The 26,133-nt window shown below is 39.5% G+C and overlaps 1 protein-coding gene across 1 annotated transcript; it reads left to right on the top strand.

Moving 5' to 3' along the window:
* The first annotated feature begins 451 nt into the window (after positions 1–451).
* TTL (tubulin tyrosine ligase) lies at positions 452–21,847 on the top strand. The gene is made up of 7 exons (XM_070948131.1): positions 452–964; positions 10,171–10,249; positions 13,929–14,161; positions 15,154–15,289; positions 15,554–15,823; positions 17,614–17,757; positions 21,121–21,847. The coding sequence occupies exons 1-7, from the start codon at positions 808–810 to the stop codon at positions 21,236–21,238; spliced, it is 1,137 nt and encodes a 378-aa protein (XP_070804232.1). The 5' UTR covers positions 452–807; the 3' UTR covers positions 21,239–21,847.
* The last annotated feature ends 4,286 nt before the right edge of the window (positions 21,848–26,133 follow it).

Here is a 26,133-nt window from a genome sequence, read left to right on the forward strand (position 1 = left end):
TTTCCCCCCCTCAAAACCAGCCCAACGCAGGCCCACGGCGGTTCCTTCCACCCTGAAACTGTGGACAGGCTCCGAATTAAGCGCACGGGAAGCCTCTGGGGGAACCGAGAGGGCGGCGCGACTCAATTACTCTTTTTACGTCGTGAGGCAACCGCCGAGGCTCGGCCCCTCGCTGGATCCGCCTCTTTCGGCGCTGGCCCCGCTGGGGAGGAGCCCTCATGGCAATGGGCGAGCCTCCGGGTCCAGAGGCACAAGGCAGCCCGACAGATGGGCGGCTACCCGCCTGCAGCAAAAGGGGCCGACGGTTCGGGCTTGTCAGCGTCCTCGGGATGATGGGCAAACTGGAGGGATTCAACGGGAGCTGCTCTGCCCCGGCCGCCGCTTTGGGATGCTGAGCCGCCGCGTCGTCAGCATGTAGGCAGCGCTGCAGGAAGTGCTTGAGAGTTCAGGCGAGGGAGAGAGTTCGAGCGGCTTTCCTTTCGGGCGAGGCTCACGAGGGAAATCGGGCCGAGCGACCCCCTTTTTTAAATATATTTTTTTTCCTTCAGCCCGGGACGCAGCTGCCGCCTCACCCCGGAGCAGACGGCAGCCCGCGGCGCGGCGCCCACCCCAGCTTGCAAAGGAGCGCCTCCTTCTGCGATGCCGGTTTTAATTTCTCTTGAAGGCAGCCGAGAGACGTCGGCTTGCGTGAATGGGCGGGATTGATGCCCTTTTAATTAGGGTTTTCCAGCTCGATCTTCCAAGTGACCGGTGGCTTCCCACCCCCCCACCCCCACCCCCTATAAGGCTAAGACCTACGGTTAAAAGATGTACACGTTTGTGGTGCGAGATGAAAACAGCAGCATCTATACTGAAGTCTCTAAAATTCTCCTCTCCACCGGACAATGGAAGAGGCTCAAAAGAGATAATCCCAGGTTCAACCTCATGTTGGGCGAGAGAAACAGGCTGCCTTTTGGGAGGCTGGGTAAGCAAGCCGCACGCGCGAACCTGGGCACACCCGGCCGGGTCGGGGTCGGGGTTGGGGTGGGGGGTGCAAAGCATGAGGCAACCTTTCTGCGGAGCTCTTCGGGAAGAACGGGGTTCCTGGCTTTTTCCCGGCACCTGATCGGCCTCCAAAGACCCCGCTGATCTGCATGCGGCGGCCGAAGTTTGGAAGTGCTGGCGAGAGGGGTGCGGTAGGGAACGCCTGCCCAACCGGGGTCTGCAGATGTTAGCAATGGGGTGTTGTCTGCTGCAACATTAGGAGTGACTTTATCTTTAGCAAGCCAATGAGACTAGCTGGATGCCAGGTTGTGAAAAGGGTGGATGTGTAATATATCTGTTGGGGTTAGAAAATATTGCAGGGAAATACAGGTGCTGAGCTGGGGTTGGGTTTTTTTGCATTTTCTTCTTTAAACCCAGGGCAGAAACATCCGTTAAGTTAGCATTGTTATTGCTACCTTTATTTTGCAACAATATATTCACTCCCATGCAAAATAGATATCTAAAATCAAAATAAAATCACAGTAATATAGTTTTTACAGCTTTTGTAACAATTGATGCTGTATTCAAACTGGTATGTCAGTGGTTTTTTTTCCCAATGGGAATGCAACTTTGCTGACTCCTTTTGGCATTTAAAAAAATCCCTTTTTTTGCTTTTGCAATAATATTTTAGTTGCTCACCAATAGCAAACTATTCAACATGATTGTGTCAGATGTCAGGCATCCAGTTCTCTGCCTTTTTCTTCATGTTGGTTTGAACTGAATGCAGGGTATATTTAAATAGCCTACAGACTGGGTTTTCTATGAGCAGTGAATTTTAAAGACTGCATATATTCCTTAAAATGATTCATAATAAAGGCAGAGGGAAAAAGGAAAAAAAAAAAAAACTTGAGGACGGGTTTTGGAACCCTGAGAGGTGGTTTGCAAAAAACCGACGGCTTTGGGGGTTTTTAGATAAATCTTTAAGTTCTATTTTAAGGGGTTCTGGGAGGGATTGTGGGAATGGATCTGGGGGGATCCATAAATCCACTGACAGGGGTAATGGGTCTGATAATCATGGTGGGGAGGATGGGGACAGAAATCTGACAAGGATGCAGGGGGATGAAGCAATGGGCATTAGTATAGTAAGTGGGAGGGGCAGATATGACGGCTGCAGGGGGCCATATTATGTTTCGGGAGTGCGCACTCAATGTTTACGAGCGATTGCCCACTCCGACCCCCAAAGCACTGCTCGTTTCCCGGGTTGTTCAGAGTCTCAGACCCTGGGTCTACGGCTGATGTTATGTAATGCCAGGTCAGTGGTAAATAAAGCCCCCCTCATTCATGATCTTATTTCAGAGGGGGGTGCTGACCTGGCAGGGATTACGGAGACCTGGTTAGGCCAGGAGGGAGGAGTTCCCCTTGTGGAAATGTGCCCGCCAGGTTTCCGTGCATTCCATCAGCCAAGGGCTCAGGGAAGGGGTGGGGGAGTGGCAGCAATCTTTAGAGAAAGTCTTTGCCCGAGGGAGGCCACTGTTCCTCAGATAGCCGGATGTGAGTCCTTCCTTGTGAAGTGGGGTCAGGGGATTCAGATGGGCCTACTGATTGCGTACCTGGCTCCCTGCCATGTAACAGCGGTCCTGCCTGAGCTGCTCGACATTATAGCCGGGGTGGCGGTGGAAACCCCCAGACTTATTGTTATGGGGGATTTTAACCTGCCATCTGCTGGTGAGATGTCGGAGACGGCTCGGGAGTTCATGGCTTCCATGACGGCCATGGGCCTGACCCAGGTAGTTCAAGGCCCCACCCACTTGGGGAATCACACTCTGGACTTGATTTTTATCTCTGATCAGTGGCTGAATGATCTAAGAATAGGGGATATAGACATCAAGCCCTTGTCATGGTCTGATCATTCTCTCCTTCACATGGACTTTCAAGTCACTTCCACCCACCGCAGGGAGACGGAACCAACCAAATGGTTCCGTCCCAGGCGCCTGATGGACCCCGAAAGGTTCCTGATGGAGCTTGGGCCATTTCCTGAGACTCTGGCTCACGACTCGACTGAGGACCTGGTGGTCGCCTGGGACAGGGCGGCTACTGGGGCCTTGGACCACGTCGTGCCTTTGCGGCCTCTGACCCGATGCCGATCTCGTCTAGCTCCTTGGTTTTCCGAGGAGCTGAGAGAGATGAAGCGTCGGAAAAGACGCCTGGAGAGTGATTGGAGGACAAGCCGATCTGAATCTGACCGAACACAGGTGAGATCTTATATTAAGATCTACCTAGTGGCGATAAGAGCGGCGAAGTCTAGCTACTTCTCCGCTCTTATTGCATCTGCAGAGAACCGCCCAGCTGCGCTGTTTAGGGTGACCCGCTCCCTACTTCAGGTGGGGGTACGGGAAGATCCCTTAAAGGGTCGAGCTGAGGATTTTGTACAATTCCTGCATGATAAAGTCGCTCAGATTCGGGAAGGCCTGGACTCCGATTGGGTAGATCCAGGGGAGGAGACGGGGGCAGGTCTTGAGAGCGTTATCTGGGAAGAGTTTGACTCTGTGGCTCCTGAGGACGTGGACAGGATTCTGGGCAAGCTTAACGCTGCCACATGTTTATTGGACCCGTGTCCCTCCTGGTTGGTACTGGCCTCCCGGGAGGTTACACGAGGCTGGCTCCAGGGGATTATAAATGCTTCCCTGAGTGAGGGTGTCTTTCCCGCCGCCTTGAAAGAGGCGGTTGTGAAGCCCCTCCTCAAGAAGCCTTCCCTGGACCCGGCTATATTATCAAATTATCGTCCAGTCTCCAATCTTCGCTTTGTTGAGAAGGTTGTTGAGAGTGTGGTGGCGCGACAACTACCCCGATACCTGGATGAAGTTGTCTATCTGGATCCGTTCCAGTCGGGCTTCAGGTCACGATACAGCACAGAAACGGCATTGGTCGCATTGGTGGATGATCTCTGGAGGGCTCGGGACAGAGGTTGCTCCTCTATCCTGGTCCTATTAGATCTCTCAGCGGCTTTTGATACCATCGACCATGGTATCTTACTGCACTGGCTGGAGGGGTTAGGAATAGGGGGCACTGTTCTTCGGTGGTTCTCCTCCTTCCTCTCTGACCGTTCGCAGTTTGTGTTGGCAGGGGGGCAGAGGTCGACCTCGAGGCACCTTATTTGTGGGGTGCCGCAAGGGTCAGTCCTCTCACCCCTTCTGTTCAACATTTATGTAAAACCGCTAGGTGAGATCATCCGTGGTTTTGGGGTGAGTGTTCATCAGTATGCTGATGACACACAGCTATACATCTCCACCCCAGACCACCCCAATGATGCCCTTGCTGTGATGTCCCATTGCCTGGAGGCCGTGCGGATCTGGATGGGGAGAAACAAGCTCAGACTCAACCCCTCCAAGACCGAGTGGCTGTGGCTTCCGGCGTCCCGGTATAGTCAGCTGGTACCATCACTGACAATAGGGGATGAGATCTTGCTCCCCACAGAGAGGGCCCGCAACTTGGGTGTCCTCCTGGATTCACGGTTATCTTTAGAAGATCATTTGACGGCCGTGGCCAGGGGTGCCTTTTATCAGGTTCGCCTGATCCGCCAGTTGCGTCCCTTTCTGGATCGGGACGCCTTGCGCACGGTCACTCATGCCCTAGTTACCTCCCGTATGGACTACTGTAATGCTCTCTACATGGGGCTCCCCTTGAAAAGCACCCGGAGGCTCCAACTGGTCCAGAACGTAGCCGCGCGGGTGATTATGGGCGCAGCTCATTACGCCCATGTAACACCTCTCCTACGCGAGCTGCACTGGCTCCCGGTGGTCTTCCGGGTGCGATTCAAGGTGTTAGTTATCACCTTTAAAGCGCTCCATGGCTTAGGACCTGGGTACCTACGAGACCGTCTTTTGCCACCAATAGCCTCCCACCGACCAGTTCGTTCTCACAGGGAGGGACTACTCAGGGTACCGTCAGTCAAATTATGTCGACTGGCGACTCCCAGGGGGAGGGCCTTCTCTGTGGGGGCTCCAACCCTTTGGAATGAACTGCCCCCGGAGATACGGAATATCCCTGATCTCCGTGCTTTCCGCCGTGCCCTCAAGACCCTGATGTTCCAACAGGCAGGGCTAAACATACAAACATGCAAATGATTTTTTAAATGTTATCTAATTCTGGGTTTTATTTAATTGACCAAACTAAGTAACAATTTTAATTAGCAATTTTATGATGTTTGTGTGTCTATATTTTTCTTGACTGTACACCGCCTTGAGTCCTACGGGAGAAAGGCGGTATAGAAATATAATAAATAAAATAAATAAATAAATAAAAAACTCTAAGTGTTACTAATTTCCGTAACCCGTTGAGAATATTACAGTATGCATAGACCTGGTGTTTTTAGTATGTTTACTCAGAGTGCAGTCCCCATTCACTTGGGAGCAAGCTCCAGGAACCCCAAATGGGATTTAGCTTTGAGTAGATGTATGTAGTAATGTGCTACATGTTTTTGTTAGATTGTGACTAAGGCCAGAATTATGAATATAATGGATTTTTACAATGATTTTTATTCAAGTGAATTGTGGAATGTTTTTCCACCCTGGGGTAATCTTTGAGAAATATTAACAATTATTCAATCAAAAAGAGGAATTAATGTTTATAAATAAGAAACAGGCTTCTTTAACTTGGCATCTTTCAGTATGACTCCCTGAATTTTCAGTCAGTATGGCATAAAACTTTGAACTGAATTGTTCAGTTATTGGTTCAGTTACTGTTCAGATGCTGATCCACTTTTCAATGGAAGAAATTTGTAGAATTCATTTTCTTCCACTGAAAAGTGGATCAGCAATTTAGTTCAAAGTTTTATGCCATACTGACTGAGAATTTAGGGAGTTGAACTGAAAGATGCCTCTTGCTATAATTTAAAAGAAGAGGCTTATTTTCAAGTGGGCTGTTTTAAAATTCAGTTCATGGACTCTGCATTAGTCTTTCAAAAGCAAAGAAGAAGAATGGCTTCCTTTTATATAGTGGCTTCTTATATTATTGTGATGTTAGAGAGTCACAACAATCATTCCATTTATTGTTATACGCATGCAGGTTTCACTGGCATCAGAAAGAGACAGAGTCATCCAGGCCTCTGGATGGCCTTGGTTGGACTCACAAACTGAGTAGTATTGAGCTTAGTTAGAATTTAGGTGGGCATCTCTAGAGAATTCTAGGGCTATAGAGTAGACTGTAGTCACCAAACGCATCCTCCATCCCCCAAGACAGTGGCAAATTACTATTATACTCCTGCCAAGAAGATGACTTGGTTATTCCACATAGGCACAAGGAATTGAGCTCAACTTGAAAGGCTTTGCTTTTACTAGGACCTCCAGATTAATCATATGTATGATTAATCTGGAGGTCCTATTGGATTTAATCCAAGAAAAAGGGCAATTGCTAAGAGAGGGCTGGGCTCGCCACTTTTTTTTTTTTTTTTTTTTTGAGGTTGGACAGTTATCTGTTAAGAGATGCTTTAATTTGTATTCTTGCATGGAGTAGCAGATTGGACCTGAGGTCCTAATTGGCTTCTTTTAATTCTACAATGGTGTGACTTGCTGAATGTGGAAAATGACCTGGAATTGCTGGAACAGGAGTCAAAGTCCTATAAGTATGGTTTTTTTTTATTTCGAATTTATATACCGCACCTTCTCCCGAGGGACTCAGGGCGGTGTACAGCCAGCTAAAAACATACAATACAAACATTAAAAACAATGTTTAATGGTAAATGTAAATGTAAAGGTTCCCCTCGCAAAAATGTGCTAGTTGTTCCTGACTTTAGGAGGCGGTGCTCATCTCAGTTTCAAAGCCGAAGAGCCAGCGCTGTCCGAAGACGTCTCCATGGTCATGTGGCCGGCATAACTAAATGCCAAAGGCGCTCAGAACACTGTTACCTTCCCACCAAAGGTGGTCCCTATTTTTCTACTAGCATTTTTTACGTGCTTTCGAACTACTAGGTTGGCAGAAGCTGGGACAAGTAACGGGAGCTCATCCCATTATGCGGCACTAGGGATTGGAACCCCTGAACTGCCAACCTTTTGATCGACAAGCTCAGCTTCTTAGCCACTGAGCCAAAAATAAATAAAAATAAATAAAGTATGTTTAGCTAAGGATATTTATTACCACTGAAAGTAATAGCATAGCCATCTCCAATTAAACACTAGAACAAATCTGTCCTTTTTGATTCTCCAGATTTCCCCAAGTTTGTATCCTCCTACAATTCCATTCTTGCTTGCTGATAACGATGTAGCTTCAAAACATTTTAAGAGCATCATCATTGGCATCCTTCAGTCTCAAAAGACGATCGTATCGTGCTCTAGAAAGAGGTCCTAAAACAGCATCTAGTGTGACTAAAAAGGCCAATTCGAGAGTGGCAATCCCTTCCACACTGAGGGCAGATACATTTTAAGAGCGCAAGTTTGAGAAAGCATGCTCCAGAGGGTGAGCGCTGAACCACTGGACTAATACTTTAAAAAAGGGGTTTTAACAAAATATTTAACTAAAAGTAAAAAGTATAAAAGTGCTTTGTACACTGAAAGCGTAACTAAAACTAACCAATTTTAGCCTGTAAAATAATAAGAGGTGAGGGAGTTCATGTTTTTGAGGCTGTGAAAAAAAATAGAAGAGAAAGCAAACCATCGTAGAAAATGCAAAATACTGTAAGAACTAGTATAAAAGTAATGAATCACACCCAAAAAAATCCTGCTTTAAAGCAACAGAGAGAATTGTGGTACCTCAAGGACTAACAAATCTCTAGAACTGGTTTTCACTCTTAGATCCTGAAAAATGGTTCATTACATTGGAGTTAGAAAGATGTAACTGGTTTACATGCAACTTACAGATTTCTATTCAATATAGACGTACCTCTTGCTTTCCAAACACTTTTCTTGTGGAAAGTGTTTGAGAAAAATAGCTCTCCTTTGAATTTTCTAGTAAAACAGAAAATTCAGAACAAATGTATGGCCATAACATTGCGGCTGTGATTTTTATACTGAACTGGATCCTGCTTAAACAAACCAAACAAGAGCTTATGATTCATTTATTAAAAGAGAGGGCAGAATCATTGAAACTGCCTTGGGGTATTGTGCTCATATGAGATTTCTGCATTGCTCTGCTCCCTTGACTGCACCTCCTTCCACAAAAGTACCTACTCTGTGATTTATACCTGCTGCAAATCTTAGCCATAATTTCAAAAAGAACAGACATTAATTTTGCTCCTATTTTTGAAGTTGGAATTAAATAAACTGGTAATTGGACTCTGCCACCCTTAAAGTCAGCCTCCCTGTCTCCACTGGCCAGTATATTGCTTGGAAGAACGAAGGATTCAAGTCCAATACATCTGGAGGACATCAGTTTGGAATCAGCCACTAAGTGAGGCTGGCAGTTGCTTAATTTAAAATAGGATGAGTGCTCCAGCAAATGCCAGGGTGTATAATGTCATAAACATTCTGACTGTATAACAGATTATGTGCTTTTTTGTGCTGAAGGCCAATATTCAGTGTTGGGAGTGTATGAGTAAGCAAAGTCAGATGCCACAGCAAAAAGTTTAATGCAAAGAAAAATATGCTTATTTAAGGGAAGTATTCATTATGCATGAGTAAATTTAGCTGCAGTTACCAAGTCGTAAATCACCTTTTCAGCAGAAGGCGAAATCCTGTGGAATATTTATCCTACAAAACATTCATGATAGTGTAAATGTTGGTGTGGTTCCTTTGTCAGACACCTGATGTCTTTCAGCCCTATGGCTGAAACGGGAATGATTACAGTTTCTGTGCCAAGAAGGGCATCTGTGTTACTGTGGCAATAAATTTTGTTTTCGTTTTTCCCTGATAGATATCTATATGCTGTTAATGATACCAAGGCTGGGAATGGATGGATTTTAGGAAATTGTTTGATTTCTCTTTTAAATGCAACAGTCCTGTTAGCAAGGAATTAGTTAGCCTGAGCTACCCTATGTCTGGCTCGGGCTACATTTTGTTTCTTCCTCAAATTCTGTCTGTACCTTAAAAACAAAACTTGGGGATAATGGGCTCAGAATCCCTCACTAGCGAAGGAATTAGCAGGTTCCCTGATATTAAAGAAACTATTATAGTGGCAGTGACTTCTAGTTCAGGTTGCCTTTGCTACTTTTGACCTAGGTTTCTCTTGATTGCTTGAGGAAAGTGATTTGATTAAGGGGTAACAAGGGAATAGCATAGGTATAATCATTTTATTATTAAGAGTTTTACATAATATGTGTAATGTTCTGGGTTTGAAGCAGAAATACATGAATGTGGCACCATTTTGCAGCTCCTAAACCAAACATGCCTTTTTCTGGGATCATATCACAGCTCTGGAGGGCTGAGGACAGACAGCTCGTCATCCTGTCAAATGGATGCTTTGAGGAGTTACCAACTTCTGTGAAAGTAGCTTTGTGTACTACTCAGCCATAATATTGATACTTTATAACCACCTAACCCAATATGCTGCTCCTCATATTTTAAAGTTGCAGTTCCCAGAATTCCTAGCTAGCATAGCTAAATCTAACAAGTGGTTAGGCCACAAGCTTTCTTATGCTAAGATGGCTGGAGATTGCCAGGTTGGAAAAGCTTGTCCATGTTGGTTTTTGACAAATCAAGAAAAGATAAACTGAGTTTTTTCTATCCCATATGAAACTTGAAGAAAAAAAAATTAATAAACTGAAGAAGGCTCTGAAAAGTAATGAAATTATTAAAAGCAAAATCTGAGCAGCTTGCCAGAAGAATTGAGATCAAAGCAATTAGGACTGAGGATTGAGTAACATGAGTCAGCAGTGAGAGAGGTCTGTTTAAAAGACTAATGGATTGCATTAGCAGAAGTTTTTTGTCCATCAGCGTCATAAGCAGGGAGAAAGTGACAAAATTATATTATGAGCATGATACAAACCTTGTGACTTATATACTTGTCTCCAGTGTTGAGACAAGTATATAAGAGACACAAATATAAGACACAAATATAAAAGGATATTGTGTCCTGACATTGTTGCATGTTTTTTATATAATTGTGGTTATCTGCGGATGTCTCTGTTCATGTCCACCTTTCAAAAATGGTACTGGACTTACTAGTCTTTGAATAAGTGGAGATTAATAATGGTGTTATCTATATTAATGCTTGTTTATATTTGTTTAAAAACATTTCCAGAATGCAAACAACAAGGATATTAACATTCCCTTTTCATAGGTCATGAACCTGGACTTACACAGTTGGTGAACTACTATAGAGGGGCTGATAAACTTTGTCGAAAAGCTTCTTTAGTGAGGTAAGATATTGTTGCTTGCTTGTTTACATGTAATAGTGAGATCCATGCTGCCTTTTTTCAATCTCCTGAAGTTGCGCCTGCATCAAAACACTCAGTGGGATGCTCAGCTTGTTACTGGTTAATCACTGTAACTGTTTTAGATGTGGAAAAGAGCAATTTGCATTCCAAATGCTTATCAAAAAAGAAAAGAAAAAATGTGAATACAAATGAGCAGCCAAAGATGATATGTTATATATCTGTAAAAATAAAGAGATTGTGGGTCTTTGTGCATGTCCATTCAGCGTAAATGTAGATAAAATTAATTGAGTATTATGCTCTCCATTTTAGTAAAAGGGTTGTGGACATTGGATTTCAGGAGGGCAACTCATTTGTGCTTGCTGTGCAGCTGCTTTGTTACTCTGTATGTAGTTAGGTTTATTTAAATGTCTGGTTGCCTTTTGGGGAACAAATCCCTTGGAATTCTCCTCTTGGTTACTTTCTCGGTGCTGCCATTGACAGTCAATTAATTTCAAATACTGCCTCGTGACTTCAAACTGGCATTGCCTCATTTTCAGATATGGATGCTCAATAATTACTTTCAGGTCACAGATCTTGGGAACTAGAATGATTTTTGAATGTAATTGATAACCTTCTGTTCATTTTCTTTAATAGCAACAAAGCAAATACTTTTCTTGAAAGTAGAGCCTTCTTTCAATTTTTAAGGCTATGAAAAGCCAAGTATATATATTTTTAAAAATCAATAAATAATATGACTATAGGTATTACTTTATAATTCTTCTAGAATTGTGCTGCTTGGCTAAAAATTGCATGACAGGCCACACTCTTACAGTGAAAAAGAGTGCTAGAGGGCATGTTTTAATGGATAATACACATTTGGATTATATGTGACCTTTATGCTCTGTTGATTTACATATACTAATAAGCCTTAAGGATATGAAATCCATTAAGTTCTGGTTGGCATTTCTAATCTCTGACCTTCCTTGAAACATAAAATAAAATGCTTGTGGGCTTTGCCAAATGTTTTGTTGTGTTTTAGGATTCATTTAAAGTCTTGCAAAATGTATAGCAGGTTTTTAGGCATTTTAACTGGCACAACAAGAATATCTTCTTCCTTAAACTATTGGTAAATTTAATTCCAAACCAGTCTTTTCCAGCCAATTATTTGTAGAATATTTGTTGCTCCCCAAGTAAATCCGTCTGATCCATTAATCCATTTAAAACATTCTTAAATTCTTATCAGCTTTATGCCATTTTTTATATTAAGTTACTAGTTAGCTTTTCTTCTATTCTGAGTTGAAGTTTTACTCACTACCTGTTCACCAGGTAGTTTTTCAAATTGTTGTTTGGAGGACCTCTTACCTGTAAAATAATTGTAAATCGTAAGGTGATTAGAAAACAAGGTCTAGTGTCCCTATCCAGTGTCCTTAAAGGGTCTCCAAAATCCAGTGTCCTTAAAGGCTCTGTTGTTGTTAAGAGCTTGATGGTTTTCTGTCTCCTGGTGCTAAGACCTGCTGGATGCTACTAACCTGCAGTCTCCTTGTGAGGAGGAGAAGAATGAGAAGAATCTCTCCTCCTCTCCTTTATTCAGAAGGACTCTGTTAAACTGAGCTAGCTGCCAGGCAATTGGTCATTACAGCTATTTCACCATTTACCTCATCCAAAACTTGATTTGATAATGCCTTGGAGTTTTAAAGTTACAAGCTCAATATATTTGGAGAGTGCAAGTTGGGTGGGGAAATCTATCCCAGAATTATCAAGGCATTTGATTGAAGATAGCACCTGATTGTGAGCAAAATCATTTTAGGAAAAAAAAAACCCTTAAAAATGAGCTTGTCACCATTTGGAAGATAAAACGTATGCTGGCGGTTGTAGTGAAGCTTTCTTTCATTTTTTTATAATATGGAGAAAGTGTATAGAACATGATGCTTTTTCTCTTTTTGTTATAACATCAAATCTGAACAATTCTACCCGGGGTTGAATGGTGAGAGGTTTGGGGGTAGATAAAAGGATGTACTCATTTAGGGCACAGTTAAATTGTGCAAGTCATTACGTATCAGGTATCATGAAATACATTGACTGCCACCTTAATATAGCTTTACGGTAATACAGTTAGAATGTATTTCATAAGAGATCTCCTGGTGCTAAGACCTGCTGGATGCTACTAACCTGCAGTCTCCTTGTGAGGAGGAGAAGAATGAGAAGAATCTCTCCTCCTCTCCTTTATTCAGAAGGACTCTGTTAAACTGAGCTAGCTGCCAGGCAATTGGTCATTACAGCTATTTCACCATTTACCTCATCCAAAACTTGATTTGATAATGCCTTGGAGTTTTAAAGTTACAAGCTCAATATATTTGGAGAGTGCAAGTTGGGTGGGGAAATCTATCCCAGAATTATCAAGGCATTTGATTGAAGATAGCACCTGATTGTGAGCAAAATCATTTTAGGAAAAAAAAAACCCTTAAAAATGAGCTTGTCACCATTTGGAAGATAAAACGTATGCTGGCGGTTGTAGTGAAGCTTTCTTTCATTTTTTTATAATATGGAGAAAGTGTATAGAACATGATGCTTTTTCTCTTTTTGTTATAACATCAAATCTGAACAATTCTACCCGGGGTTGAATGGTGAGAGGTTTGGGGGTAGATAAAAGGATGTACTCATTTAGGGCACAGTTAAATTGTGCAAGTCATTACGTATCGGGTATCATGAAATACATTGACTGCCACCTTAATATAGCTTTACGGTAATACAGTTAGAATGTATTTCATAAGAGATAAGATTATCAAAACATACTACCTTTCCCCCAAGATCGGGATCATCATGTTTACAAATATAATAATTACTTGCAATAACAACAGTTGTTCCCATGTCCTCTCTATGAGCTTCCTAGAGGTTGAGTAGCCGGCTGCTGTGGGATCAGAAAGCAAGAGATCTTTGGCTGATCCACTGGAATTGTTTTTTTAATGACAGTGGAATAAAAGGGGCTTCAAAAGGTACCAAAATTTGCTCATAGGCAGCAGGTGCACAGGGCTTATCATGAGTATTTATATAGGTAGACAGGAAGGGCTATAAATTCCTTAATTATCTAATTAATACAGAATAATAACATATATTTGAAAACTAGCATGAACTATTGTTCTGGAGGAGACCTCATTCTTAGGGATCATAAACTGATTGTTTCAGTTTCAGTCACTGAGCCTTGGATCAGAAGATCTTAGGTTATAGGTTTGAAGAAGACATCAGATCAAAGTTTTAGAACATGTCTTTCATGACAGCTACTTTAGAACAGCCTCCACCTCAATATTAACTATTTTGAGTAGCAATAGTTATCGGGAGTTTTTGAGAAGCATTTTTCCCTTATCTAGATATCAAAGAAACTGAAGCTCCTTATCCAAAGTAACTGGACAAGCTGCATTTGTCCTTCAAGACATATGTAGATGACTAAGGAATAGAGAATGTATTATTTCCCTCATGGGAATATTTTCCCAAAAAAAGTTTTTCTATAGTTTTCGAAATACATGCATTGAGAAGTAGAGTCACTGGATTACTGTATTCATTTCTGTACTGTGTTCTGAAAAACAGAAATGATTGGATTGATCCAAATGTGTTGGAGGCAATTGGCAGTAATATGAAAGATGTTTAAATCAAAAAGACCAGCTAAGATCTCGATCTTTCTCTCTAGATTAATCAAGACAAGTCCTGAATTGGTGGAGGCTTGCACGTGGTTTCCAGAATCTTATGTGATTTATCCAACCAATTTGAAGACACCAGTAGCTCCAGCTGAGAATGGGCTTCATCATCTGATAAACAACACAAGGACAGATGAAAGGGAAGTCTTTCTGTCATCCTATCAGAAGAGGAAAGAGAGTGGAGAAGGAAATGTGTGGATAGCCAAATCTTCAGCAGGAGCCAAAGGTTAATTTCTGACAAAGACTCTGGAATGCATTACTTTTATTTGTATAGTTTTTTATTTATCCAAGAGAAGTTAGGGAGCCATGGAGTATAAAAACCATGGCTTATTAATAAAAAAGGTCTCATATTCATATTCCAACTTTGCTATTCAATCACTGATTCAGACATATTCTCCTGGGTTCCATGGGTAAATTACTACTTTGCGCTAAACCACAATGTGGTGTGTTTGTTTTATACCTAGTGTGTCTCATGGAGCAAAAACTGTTGCATTTTTTAATCAAATTTTTGGCCTTATTGGGATACATTAGCAATTGTGGCCTATTTGACAAACCATGGGTAAAATAAACCATGGTATAGCTTGATACGCAGCCAGCCAGGATAATTTGACATAATTTGATTAAAATTGATAGAGAAAATGAACAGAATCTGGAAAAAGAGATTGATACTAAAGCCAGTTTAAAATTATTCCCTTCCCTAAGGTCAAATATTGTGTGGTAGCTTTGTTGCAGATCTGTTGAGACCACAACTCCACTGACAAAGATAATTGGGTAAGAAAAGTAACCGGGCCTGCTTTTTGGGGTCCAGAAACAGCAGTCAAAGCTTTATTATTATACTAGCGGCCTAGAAAACTGATCTTTCTTGCAGACCTTTCATTACCTGGCTAGGTAACATCTTCAGTGCTAGAAGAGAATGGGGCTTGCTCTCTTTTTTATTTACAGAGCTTGTTGTGTTAGTGGGGTATATTTTTCTCCTTGGTAGTCCCTTGATTTCAGCTATGCCCCAGCCAGGTAATGAAATACCTACAAGAAAACTATCAAGCTCAGTGATCACCAAGAACTCCACAGTTCAACCCTGAGTTACTTTCCTATCTCTTCTATTGATACCCAAAGTTATAGGTTAAGCTCCAAAAAAAAGTTTTGAGTTATAATTCTAAGAATGGGTTGTTGATATTTTATTTAGTACTTCTCTATTCAACCCCTTATTTTTTCAATTAGGTGAAGGAATTCTAATTTCTTCAGAGGCTACTGAACTTCTGGATTTTATAGATAATCAAGGACAAGTGCATGTGATTCAAAAATACCTGGAGAAGCCTATGCTCCTAGAACCAGGTCATCGCAAATTTGATATTAGGTAATGATTTCTTTTTAAAAAATATTTTGTGTCGGGGGTGCTTTTCGTTAATTTTCTGTCAATTTAGATTTGTTCAAATGCAGTGGATATGTGCATTTGTATTGTGTTTTTAGTATTATGTAAATATTAATTTTTAATTCACTTTAATTACCACATATTGTCAAATATTTGTTATTAAATCTGATTCTTATGATTTGGAATCGTGATACCTAATTTTTTTAAAAAAAATTATACATTGTAATATGTTATTTTTCTAACTTTTAGAAGTTGGGTCCTAGTGGATCACCAGTATAGTATCTACCTCTACAGAGAAGGTGTTCTACGGACCTCTTCAGAACCTTACAATAGTGCTAATTTCCTGGACAAAACCTGTCATTTGACCAATCACTGCATACAAAAAGAATATTCTAAAAACTATGGGAGATATGAAGAAGGGAATGAAATGTTTTTTGAAGAGTTTAATCAGTACTTGGTGAATACTTTGAACATTACTTTAGAAAATACAATTTTACTGCAAGTCAAAAATATAATAAGGTATGTATTTGTCTTTTATTTTCACCCTAGCCTATTGGCAAGAAGCTTTTTTTGCACAATTATTATTCATATATTATCTGCACTCTAACAACCTGAGACTAGAGGCTAAGAAGCCAAAGACATCAACTGTGGTCCCTGGAGGCTATGTGAAGTCTCCCTGGGAATTTGAATTGTGAATGTGTCAGAAAATGGAGAAAAGGGACAAGAATTTTCCAATCTCTCTCCCTCCCTCTCCTTCCTTCCCTCTCTCTCTCTCTCTCACACACACACACACACACACATACACATACACACAGTCTTTCTCTATTTGCAGTGATATTTAATGTTTAGCTCCTTTTTTTTGCTGTATGAAAACAATTCTAGTAATACCCAACGATTTCCTCCTGCTTTACAGGTAGTCCTTGACTTATGATCACAACAGAACCCAAAATTTATGTTACTAAGCGAGATAGCCTTAAGTGAGTTTCAACCCATTTTATGACCTTTCCTGCCACAGTTGTTAAGTGAAGCACAGTAGTTGTTAATACCATGGTTATTAAATGACTCTAGCTTCCCCACTGACTTTGCTTGTCAGAAGGTAACAAATGGTGATACATGATCCCGGGACACGGCAACTGTCGTAAATGCATGCCAGTTGCCAATCGTCCAAATTTTGATCATGTAGCCATGGGGGATGCTGCAATGGTTATAAGTGTGAAAAAGGTCATAAGTAACTTTTTTCATTATTGTTAACTTAGAACGGTCACTAAACAAATGGTTGTAAATCGAGGACCACCTGTAATTAATGTTTCTACCATTTTGTATGTTTATACTATAAGACAAGTTTAATCAGGCACAGAGTTTCTAGGCGTCTTACTTTATAGCAAGCCTGCTTTCCATAAAAAATCCTTAATGTGTATCATGAGGATGACTTGCATCATGTTAAGCCCATTACCTGCCACAGAATGCTGCTTGCAAACATTTATGCTAAGATGAAAATTTAATACCATTCCTAAAATAAAACTCAGGTTGTTAAAGACACTAGGCTTGTCAGCTGGAAAGTGCTGGGTGCTGTAGATGGGCTGAGCTCCCATTACTTGGCCCAGCTCCTGCCCACTTAGCAGTTTGAAAGCATGTAAATGCAAATAGATAAATAGATATCACTTCAGTGGAAAAATAACAACATTCTGTGCTCCTCAGCATATAGCCATGTTGGCCACAGGACCACCGAAAGGGTCTTTGGACAATGCTGGCTCCCTCAGCTAAGAAACAGATATGAGCACTGCCTCCTAGAGTTGGATATAACTATACCTTTACTTTGATTGAAATTGGCTTACCTTACCTTACCTGTCTGTCTAAAGAAAATCCTCCATTGACCGTTTCATTGTATGTTTTGCTAATTTTGGACAGTGTAGATTTTAGGTATTGAATACAAAATCGTTTAAAATCCTACTTATTGGGCTCCAGATATCCTGGACCACAACTTCTACAATTTCCCACCACCTTGACCAGTATAGTTATATGGAGTGAAATCCAAAACGGGATATGGGAAACGGGTCCTGGAAAGTTGCCATAGATACTTAACTGTTCACACAAAATGTTGAGTCAAAACTATAAAACTAGATTATGGATTTAATGCAATTCAGTGAGCAAATTCTGCCATCTAATCCTTCTCAGTGACTTTACTGTTATTTTAAGCAAAGATATTCACTATTGGCATTTCTTTTTAGTACTTTGATTATTCAATTTAAGTATTAAAGGTGTTGAACAAAACAATAATTCAGTGATGGGATATTTCATTCTATTCACAGAAACTGCCTTATGTGTATAGAACCTGCTATCAGTACCAAACATCTTCATTATCAGAGTTTCCAGCTCTTTGGTTTTGATTTCATGGTGGATGAGGACTTGAAAGTTTGGCTAATTGAAGTCAACGGGGCTCCTGCATGTGCCCAGTAAGCATCCTTCTAAATGTCCCCTTGAATATGTGAATGTTGTCATAATGTTTTCCTTAGAGTTTATTGTAAACTGTTTTGAACTGATAAGACTTTCCATAGCCAGCATTTGGATAAGTGGACTATAGATAGCTTTTTTCCCATTTTCCTCCTTGCTGGGATTCATTTTATTTGATCCAATTTAAATAGTTGCTCAGCTCATCTTTGTTACTCTAGGTGGCTTACAAAATTAAGCAATAGTAACACAACACCCCCAATATAGTAGCCATAGAAGCATAAAAAGTTAAAAAAGTTAAAAACAATTTAAAAACCACATGGTACAGTCAGTGGGAGATCATAATCTATTCAGGAACAGTACAACCATTTTACTATTGTACTGCTTTGTACCCACTGTCTGTTCCCTAGGCCGGAGGGCAAAGCCATATCTTCAGGCCTTCTGGAAGGCCATCCATTCAAGGCTGCATTCTTATACAACTGCCAAGGTCAAACCATGACAGCCTACTCCTGCCTATCTTGGATATTCTTCTTTCCCTTAAAAAAAATTTTTTTTTCTTGCCTGGTGCTCCAAGCAGCCCTGATTGATTGGCTCTAAATGTCTTGCACTGTTCCAAATATTTTTTGTGTTGGGAATGGCTAGCTAGAGGCAAGATCCATCAGCCTGGCTGTTGCTGTTGCTTCTGCTCATTCTAGCTAAGGTGATCAAAAAATAAGATGGCCAACTGGGAAACCCTCTGCCTGGACAACCCTAAACTATTTCTTCTCACTTCTATGGAACAGCTAAATTGAGGAAATCAGATTAAATAGAATTATGTGGTAAGACAGTAATACTGTAATTTAGGGGATCTACATGTGTTATGCTTTTTTACATTTGCTTTATGCTAGAGAGTTATGAAAAATAGGCAACAGAAGAGTTTTTGCTAAGGAATACATGGGAAAGACCCTAATATACGAAGGGGCCTTTTTTCTATTGGTTCATCTTTCTCTAGAATTGATTTGCAGCTATTCTCAGGGTATTGTGGCAGGGAGATATTTTCCTACCTTGCAATGTGAGATTGATGATTATGTCTTCTGAATACAGAACATATATAAAATAATATTCTATTATTGTTCTTGGAATCACTTAGGAGTAGAGTGTAATGAATACAAGTCTGGCTGAGTTACTTACAGAAATCTGGATAAAGACATATTGGAAAGCAAATTATCTCCATTTGTGGCAACTGCATGAATGGATATTTTTCTTTTGCTTCCAAGTAACTGCTTTTAGGTCTTTTCCTGGTGGGAGTATTTGCAGGCAGAAGCTCAAAGGAGACTGCAACTGTTGCATACTTATGAAAGGAAATTCAGTGTAATCTCTTGAAATGCAAAAGGATCAATTCAAAAAGGCTCCTCCGGTGATTTCATTTACCATTCCCTTCTCTGGTTTCCCCTACTTCACTGGAAAACTAATTGAAAGTTGTTCTTGCCTTCCCCTGTTAAAGTGGAGAAAGAAGCTATGAGCTACCACTAACCCTCTTTTGTGACAGAACTCAATTAGTATTGAAAGATACTAGCATTTCATGTCTGTTTGTGGTAGCTCAAGATGCTATTTTCAGCTAGTATCAGGAAAACAAATGGCCCAGTGATAAAGAACAAGTGTTTTGATGCATTCCTAGATCCATGGCCAGCACCTGCTGTCTGTGCATGTGTTTAATACTCTTTCTGAAATGGTTATTGACATTCATTTTGAATCCTTGTGAATGTTTAATTGATTGGGAACCTGAAAATTATTCTCTTCCCAACACAATAACATCAAAACGTTCATCTTTCAATTGAAATATATAGACTTTATTCTGAGCCTAGTTGATTTCAACTAACAGATTATAAATGATAATCATAATGAAATTAAAAGTAAACTGGGCTCTCAGCCATGCAACTAAATAAGTTTATTGCAACTAAGTAAGTTTATTAATAACACAGTGTAACATATAAACAGATTTTTTTAAAAAAAAATTCAGGGTATAAACAGTGGAAGGGATTTTATCAATCTCTTAGAGTAATATGATATTCCAGATTTTAATTGCTGTAATATCCCAATGACCATAGGATGTTTGGCCTTCATAAGACTACTCTTGGAATATTGCATCCAGCTTTGGTCACCATATAAAAAAGATGTTGAGACTAGAAAGAGTGCAGAGAATATCAACAAAGATGATTACGGGACTGGAGGCTAAAAACATATGAAGAATGGTTACAGGAATTGGGTATCTTTAGTTAAATGAAAAAAAGGGCTAGGGCAGAGGTGGGCTGCTGCCATTTCAGATTGATTTGGGCAAACGGGTAATTGTGATCTGAGGAGGTACTATTCCGTTCGATATCTCCATGTTTTTGAAGCCGCGCACATGCGCGGAAGGCCATGCACGCTCACATTTTCAGTGCTGGGCGAACCGGTTGTTACAACCGGCAGCAGCCCACCACTGGGCTAAGGGTGACATGATAGTAGTGTTCCAAAATCTCAGGGGTTGCCACAAAGAAGAGGGAGTCCAGCTATTCTCTAAAGCACCTAAAGGCAGGACAAGAAGCAATGGATGGAAACTAATCAAGGAGAGAACCAACCTAGAACTCAGGAAAAATTTCTTGACAATTAGTGGAACAACTTGCCTCCAGAAGTTGTGGGTGCTCCTACACTGGAGGTTTTTAATAAGATATTGGACAACCATTTGTCTAAAGTGGTATAAGGTTTCCTGCTTGAGCAGGAGGTTGGACTGGAAGACCATCAAGGTCACTTGCAACGCTGCTATTCTTTATTAAGATGATGTCAATACTTAATGATCATAAAGATGGATCTTCTACAGGATGGTCTGTATCCTGCCGGGCTCTTCAGGTCATCCAGTATTGCATCCATCACCATTATAATCAAGTCTGCATCTGAATCTTCCCCTCTTAAGGAAAGGGTTTTGAAAAAAGTTCAGCACAGAGTGGCTTCCTTTATAGCCCCTGGCATCAGACGCCTCCAGGGACAGGTGTTGGATATTCGTGCTTATCGTTCTAACTGCAGTTTATGAAGCGCTGAAAAACATGTGCTCAAGTCAGGAGCACAGAAGCAATGATCTAACAGTTGGGGTCTATTCTTGTCTTCTGGGAGAGATTAATTCCTGTCTCCTGTGGAGAAAAAGAAACCCACACTTAAAATCTTATGTACATCTGCTGTAGCTTTTAGCAAGAAATACAGAAGCTTCTAAGCGTGATCAAAATCAGTAAGTCAACGGTCTTGTGAAATCAGCTTGTTGACCAGGGCCAAGACTGCAGTTATTCTGGATCAATGTTTGACATGTTAATATTTTACAAGCATAATTTTAATTATTATTTTCCACATTTGGTTTTTAGGAAACTTTATGCAGAGCTTTGTCAAGGTATCGTAGATGTAGCCATCTCTTGCATCTTTCCTCTGAATGATAACATTCAAAAACAGAACCAACCATCTGTATTTATAAAGTTGTCATAATTAAGGATAAAATGAACACATTGGAAAGCTTCCACCTGTTTGGATCCAGGGAAGACCAAGAAACACTGAACATTGCATCTGCACATCATGCCAAAAAGAAGAAGGGAAAAAGTGGCATAATTTTTTAATTTCAGAAGAGGAACATTTCAGAGGAAAGCCCCAGATGAACCAAAAAGCTCTCATCGACTCTAAATGTTTTAAAGTATTGTTTCAATAACAAATCCTGTTACCGAAGCCTATCTTTATGTTTGAGAACAACGTAATTGTTTTTTTATATGTCAGCAAAATCCAGGGGTATGATCAAGTCTTGTCTTTATCTTTTTCCTTCTAATTTAATAAATTGTTTTAGCAAACACAAGTATCAGTGTCCTTGAGAGACTGAAGATTTTTCCAATAAGAGTTGTGGATTTTTTCTTTCTTTACTTGCTGCAGTTCTAGTGCCTTAGCTTTGTTCCTAACAACTCTCCTAATTTGTTTTGTTTGTACAATGTTGCTTTTAAACTAAAACAAAAAAGCTGCCCTGTTTTGCGTGGTATGAAGTTTCTTCAATATCTTTGCCTTTATATATATTTATTTGTGTGTTCATTTTTTAAAAAAAAATGTATGTTCTTTGCAAGAAACTAACTGTGGAAAACTGCAAAACTCTGTCCTTTTTTCTTCTGACAAGCTGGCACAATTACAAAATCCTATTATATTTTTGTGTTGTTTTTTAAAAAAAATATCATCCCTTTGCTTGTCTTTCTACCTTATGGAAATGTTTCCAAGATAGTGAAATGGAAGCTTTTAAAGGACCTTGATCCTTTCCTTGTTTTACAAATATTGGTTGGATTCATGCATTGCGATGACCATGATGTGTGAATTCACCCAGCAAGGCATCATAATACATGGAACCCAGACCATTATTCTATAAACCATGCTTAAATTCGGGGTTAAGTAAACATGGTCATTTCTCAGTTCACTTGGCATAGCAAAACAATGGCTTGGTTGTTGAAGTCCACATTATTCCATTTCTGTCTATCATTTGTGTATCCGTATTCCCTTTCTAATTCATCCAATCTGAGTAAACGGATGCTAATCACATCCAAGGTAACCGAGTCCAAATCGTGACTGAAAATCCAGTTAAAACCATGTGCAGTAAGCAAAGTGGTACTAGAGTAGATCATAGTTTGAGGGAAGGTCATTCCTGTCTCCCAAATAAGTGGCAGGGCAATTGTTTTATCCCAGTTCTGCATTTCTTGCCTGTATTAAGTAATCTCAAAATAATGCAGTTAGGTTCAGGTATTGTACTATGCTACAGTTTGTTACCACATCACAATTGGTTGGTTTGCATAAGCTGAGCCAAATTAAACAAGCTACAGAATTGCTTACCATATTTTAATTGAAAGCCACTTTGAATGTTTTGTCTTATTGGAAAAGTGGCATATAACACTGAATAAATTGTACCATGCATGAACCCAGTCAATATGCATTAGAAGTTAAGAAGTGAAGACTCTTCACTAAGAACCAGCGTTCTTCCTATTGCTCTTCTAGAGAAAGAGTACAGAGGAGAATGGTTGGATCTAGGGAACTTGCTGTCAGTCCATAGGAAGAGAATGGAGTCTAGCCAGACATCATTCGTGTCTTCATTTCATTGGTCCTCTTCTAAAATTAGGGCTGACATGGATATGCAAATTTATAGTCAGCAAGAATGCATTCAATAAAGCAACATAACTGATTTTTTATAACCTATTATTGCAAAATATTCTTTCTCAATATTAAAATAGAACTTTCCCAGAGCTATTTCATGCCTGACCTCCATAAATTGGGCATTCTCTTATCATAATGAGAAGATAACTTCTCCTTATTACACTGACATAGTTTGTATATTTACAAAAGGCACTGAATCCACAGACCTTCCGATCCTAAAATTAATTATTTTATTTTAGTGTGTAATTTATTATATTAAAAAAATTAACTGTCTCCTTGCAAGACTGCTAGTTTCTGTCTTAAGCAAAACATGTTACTTAGGCCAAGTGCAATGGGAAAAAACATACTAAAACATTTAAGGCAAGAATTCTCTTAATATTCAAAGAGGTAGGCAAAATAGTTCAGATTACATAACTACACTATCATGATTCCTTGGGAAACATGAGGGTGTCACAAATATAGCAAATAGTGTACTGTAAACAGTCTACTGTATAATCTGTTTGTGCCTTCAGAATGTTTAGCAGAAAAGGAGACACTAACTGCAAATGTATATCCTGAATTTATATGTACTTATGAATAGGTTCAGTTATTTGAAACTACCTATGGGTACTTGGATCATAGCCTTATGCTGAAAATTCAGGAAGCCACAACACACTTTGCTAGTATTTCTTGTTAAGATAGTTAATCATGTTATATAAATACATTGTCATTCTAGATACCACTGCATGTTGCATGCTATAATATTTTAGGTCAAAGCTGTAGGACAGCTTTACAATTTAGGAAGATGAAATGAAAGTAGCCATTTGTCAGTGGACCTATGAGTATGATCTGGCAGATGTAAACCACCAGTTAAAAGTCTTGCTTCTATTGAAGTAAAAAAAAGGAAAACTGATTGAATAACTATTTGGAATTGTTGGAAGACAATTACAGTATTACTCCTAATTATTACATTCATAAGGTATCAATCTTATTGTATGCAGACTGACTCAGTTTAGATGGGAATTACAATATTACTACTACTATTGTGTACATTCATAGAGTATAAATTGTGTTGTTCTTGTATTGACACAGGCTTATGCTTAAAATTTGCAGTCACATTCCCAAGAAGGCAGAAAAAATTCAGCTAAACCCATTAGGATTTAAAACCAAGGAGAGATGTTGAATCAGAATGGCAATCAGATTAATTATAATACTGTAGAGTGGAGAAAAGGTTTACACACAAGAGAATATGGTCTTGGATAGAATTCATGGAGGGCCACACATTAGACAGAGGCAAGGAATTGACAGTGTGGACTTCAACTCCAAGAATTCCTCTTGAATAACAGGCTTTTGATTGACTAGCTTGCAAGTATGTACTCTGAATATAATGAAATAATGTTGGCTTAATAAAAATTATGTGGAGTGCTTGCAAATATACGGTATTCCCTAAGGGATGGGAATATTCATGACTTTTGCTTAAATCACAGGGTTTTTTTTTCAGCTGAGGATGTTTGCTTTGCCATGTTTATTTGACATTGAAAGAATTAAGAGAAAGGAGTATAAGGTATGTTTGCCACCTTGAATTATTTCCTAAATTAATAAAACTGGGATAAAAAATTAGCTATTGTAATGCCCTAAGTTTTATTGCAATGTCCTTAATTTACTAGGTAAACTTAGTTTGAGAACTGATATCCTGAGGAATATCCTTTCAGCTGTTCAGTTCTTGTTTGCAATTACTAACTCTATTGGCATCCAGGTGTACTTAGGATATGCCTTGTTTTACATAGGAGATGCTGAAACGTTAGTGTTCATTCTTCTTAAAAAATAACATACTTTTCTGTTTATTGTAACCACACTGCCATATCTTTTTGTCCATTAATTATAATTTTCCCCTTAATTTTATAGTGTTACTTCAATGGCAAAGGAGGCAGGATGTAACTGTCAGTAAAACTATGTTTTTTTAAAAAAATTATGTATTATTTGCATTCAGTCCTTGTATAGGCAAAAAAAATGCAGTACAATGTTATTTTCCTTTATATACATGTTGTATAAATTAAGGCAGCAAGCAAAAATTGAAGCTATACAGGATAACTTTGTGAAATAATTCAGAGATGCAGAATTTACTTTTAACTTTTGGACTCAATGTTTAATACTGTAAGTATTTGGGAAGGCCTTATATAGGAATATTAAAATAGCACACCTGATTATTTAAAACAAAATCTCTTAAAAGGGCTGTATTCCACCTTAAGCAATTGTCTGTATGGCCTTTTCTGATATTGGGTATATATTTTACACTGTATCTGATTTGTGTCTTTCATAATGTGATGGAATCATGCATGCTAGTATTATTAGGCAGTGAAAATCCTTTGGTCGGTAGATTTATTCCAACAGAATTAGGGAACTGGGGATCTACAATCCTTCAAAGCAGTTAAGTAGTAAAAGCACTAAACTATAAATACTCGTATACTCAGAACATTTGTTCCATAAAGTGAAGTTTTGTATACTAGATATTGGCAAAAATATAATCTTAAATAGGAAAGTTTGTTCAAGAATGAATAAATGAATGAACCTGATTTGTTTCTATAGCAAACATTTAAAAATGAGGTTGTGTGTTATATCCAAATGTTCATGTACAATATCCAGATATTTTGGTAATGTTTTGACAATGATGGGGACAGGAATTCTGGATACAGCAGTTGAGGAAGACTGCTAGAAGAACATGTACAACTGCCAATTAAATAAATAAAAACATAAATACATAAGCCCAATCATTTCATGAATAAAGCACTAGTGGTAAGCTGATATATCTGTGCCTTTCAAGTTAATACCAGTTATTTCTGTCCTTTAAATACAGCTGCACTGCAAAGTTTGTTAATGTTATTTTATTTAATTATATGGAGCTCCCCTCCCTGAAGATATGATACTACGTTACCATGAAGCACCAGTGTTTTGCAGAGGATTTGATAACAGATATTAAAAGAATAAAACATGTCATTTCAGTTCTTTTGGAGATGTTTCAAGGTCAAAACTCTCACCAAATACTTGAAACAAATATTTCAGATTTGTATTAAAAAAAAAAGCTTTGCACACTGAAATGATTCAGCTCTTCGAACATGCACAATTCTTTTAAGCAATTAATTGCATACCAATGTATTTTGCTGATGGAGTAAAGGGCACAATGTGACACAAACGTTATTTATACAGTGAATTTTTCTCTCTTGTTCCACTCC

This window comes from Pituophis catenifer, unplaced genomic scaffold (genome assembly GCF_029215685.1).
Source record: "Pituophis catenifer annectens isolate HBS135680 unplaced genomic scaffold, rPitCat1.0.hap2 SCAF_1, whole genome shotgun sequence".
NCBI lineage: Eukaryota > Metazoa > Chordata > Lepidosauria > Squamata > Colubridae > Pituophis > Pituophis catenifer.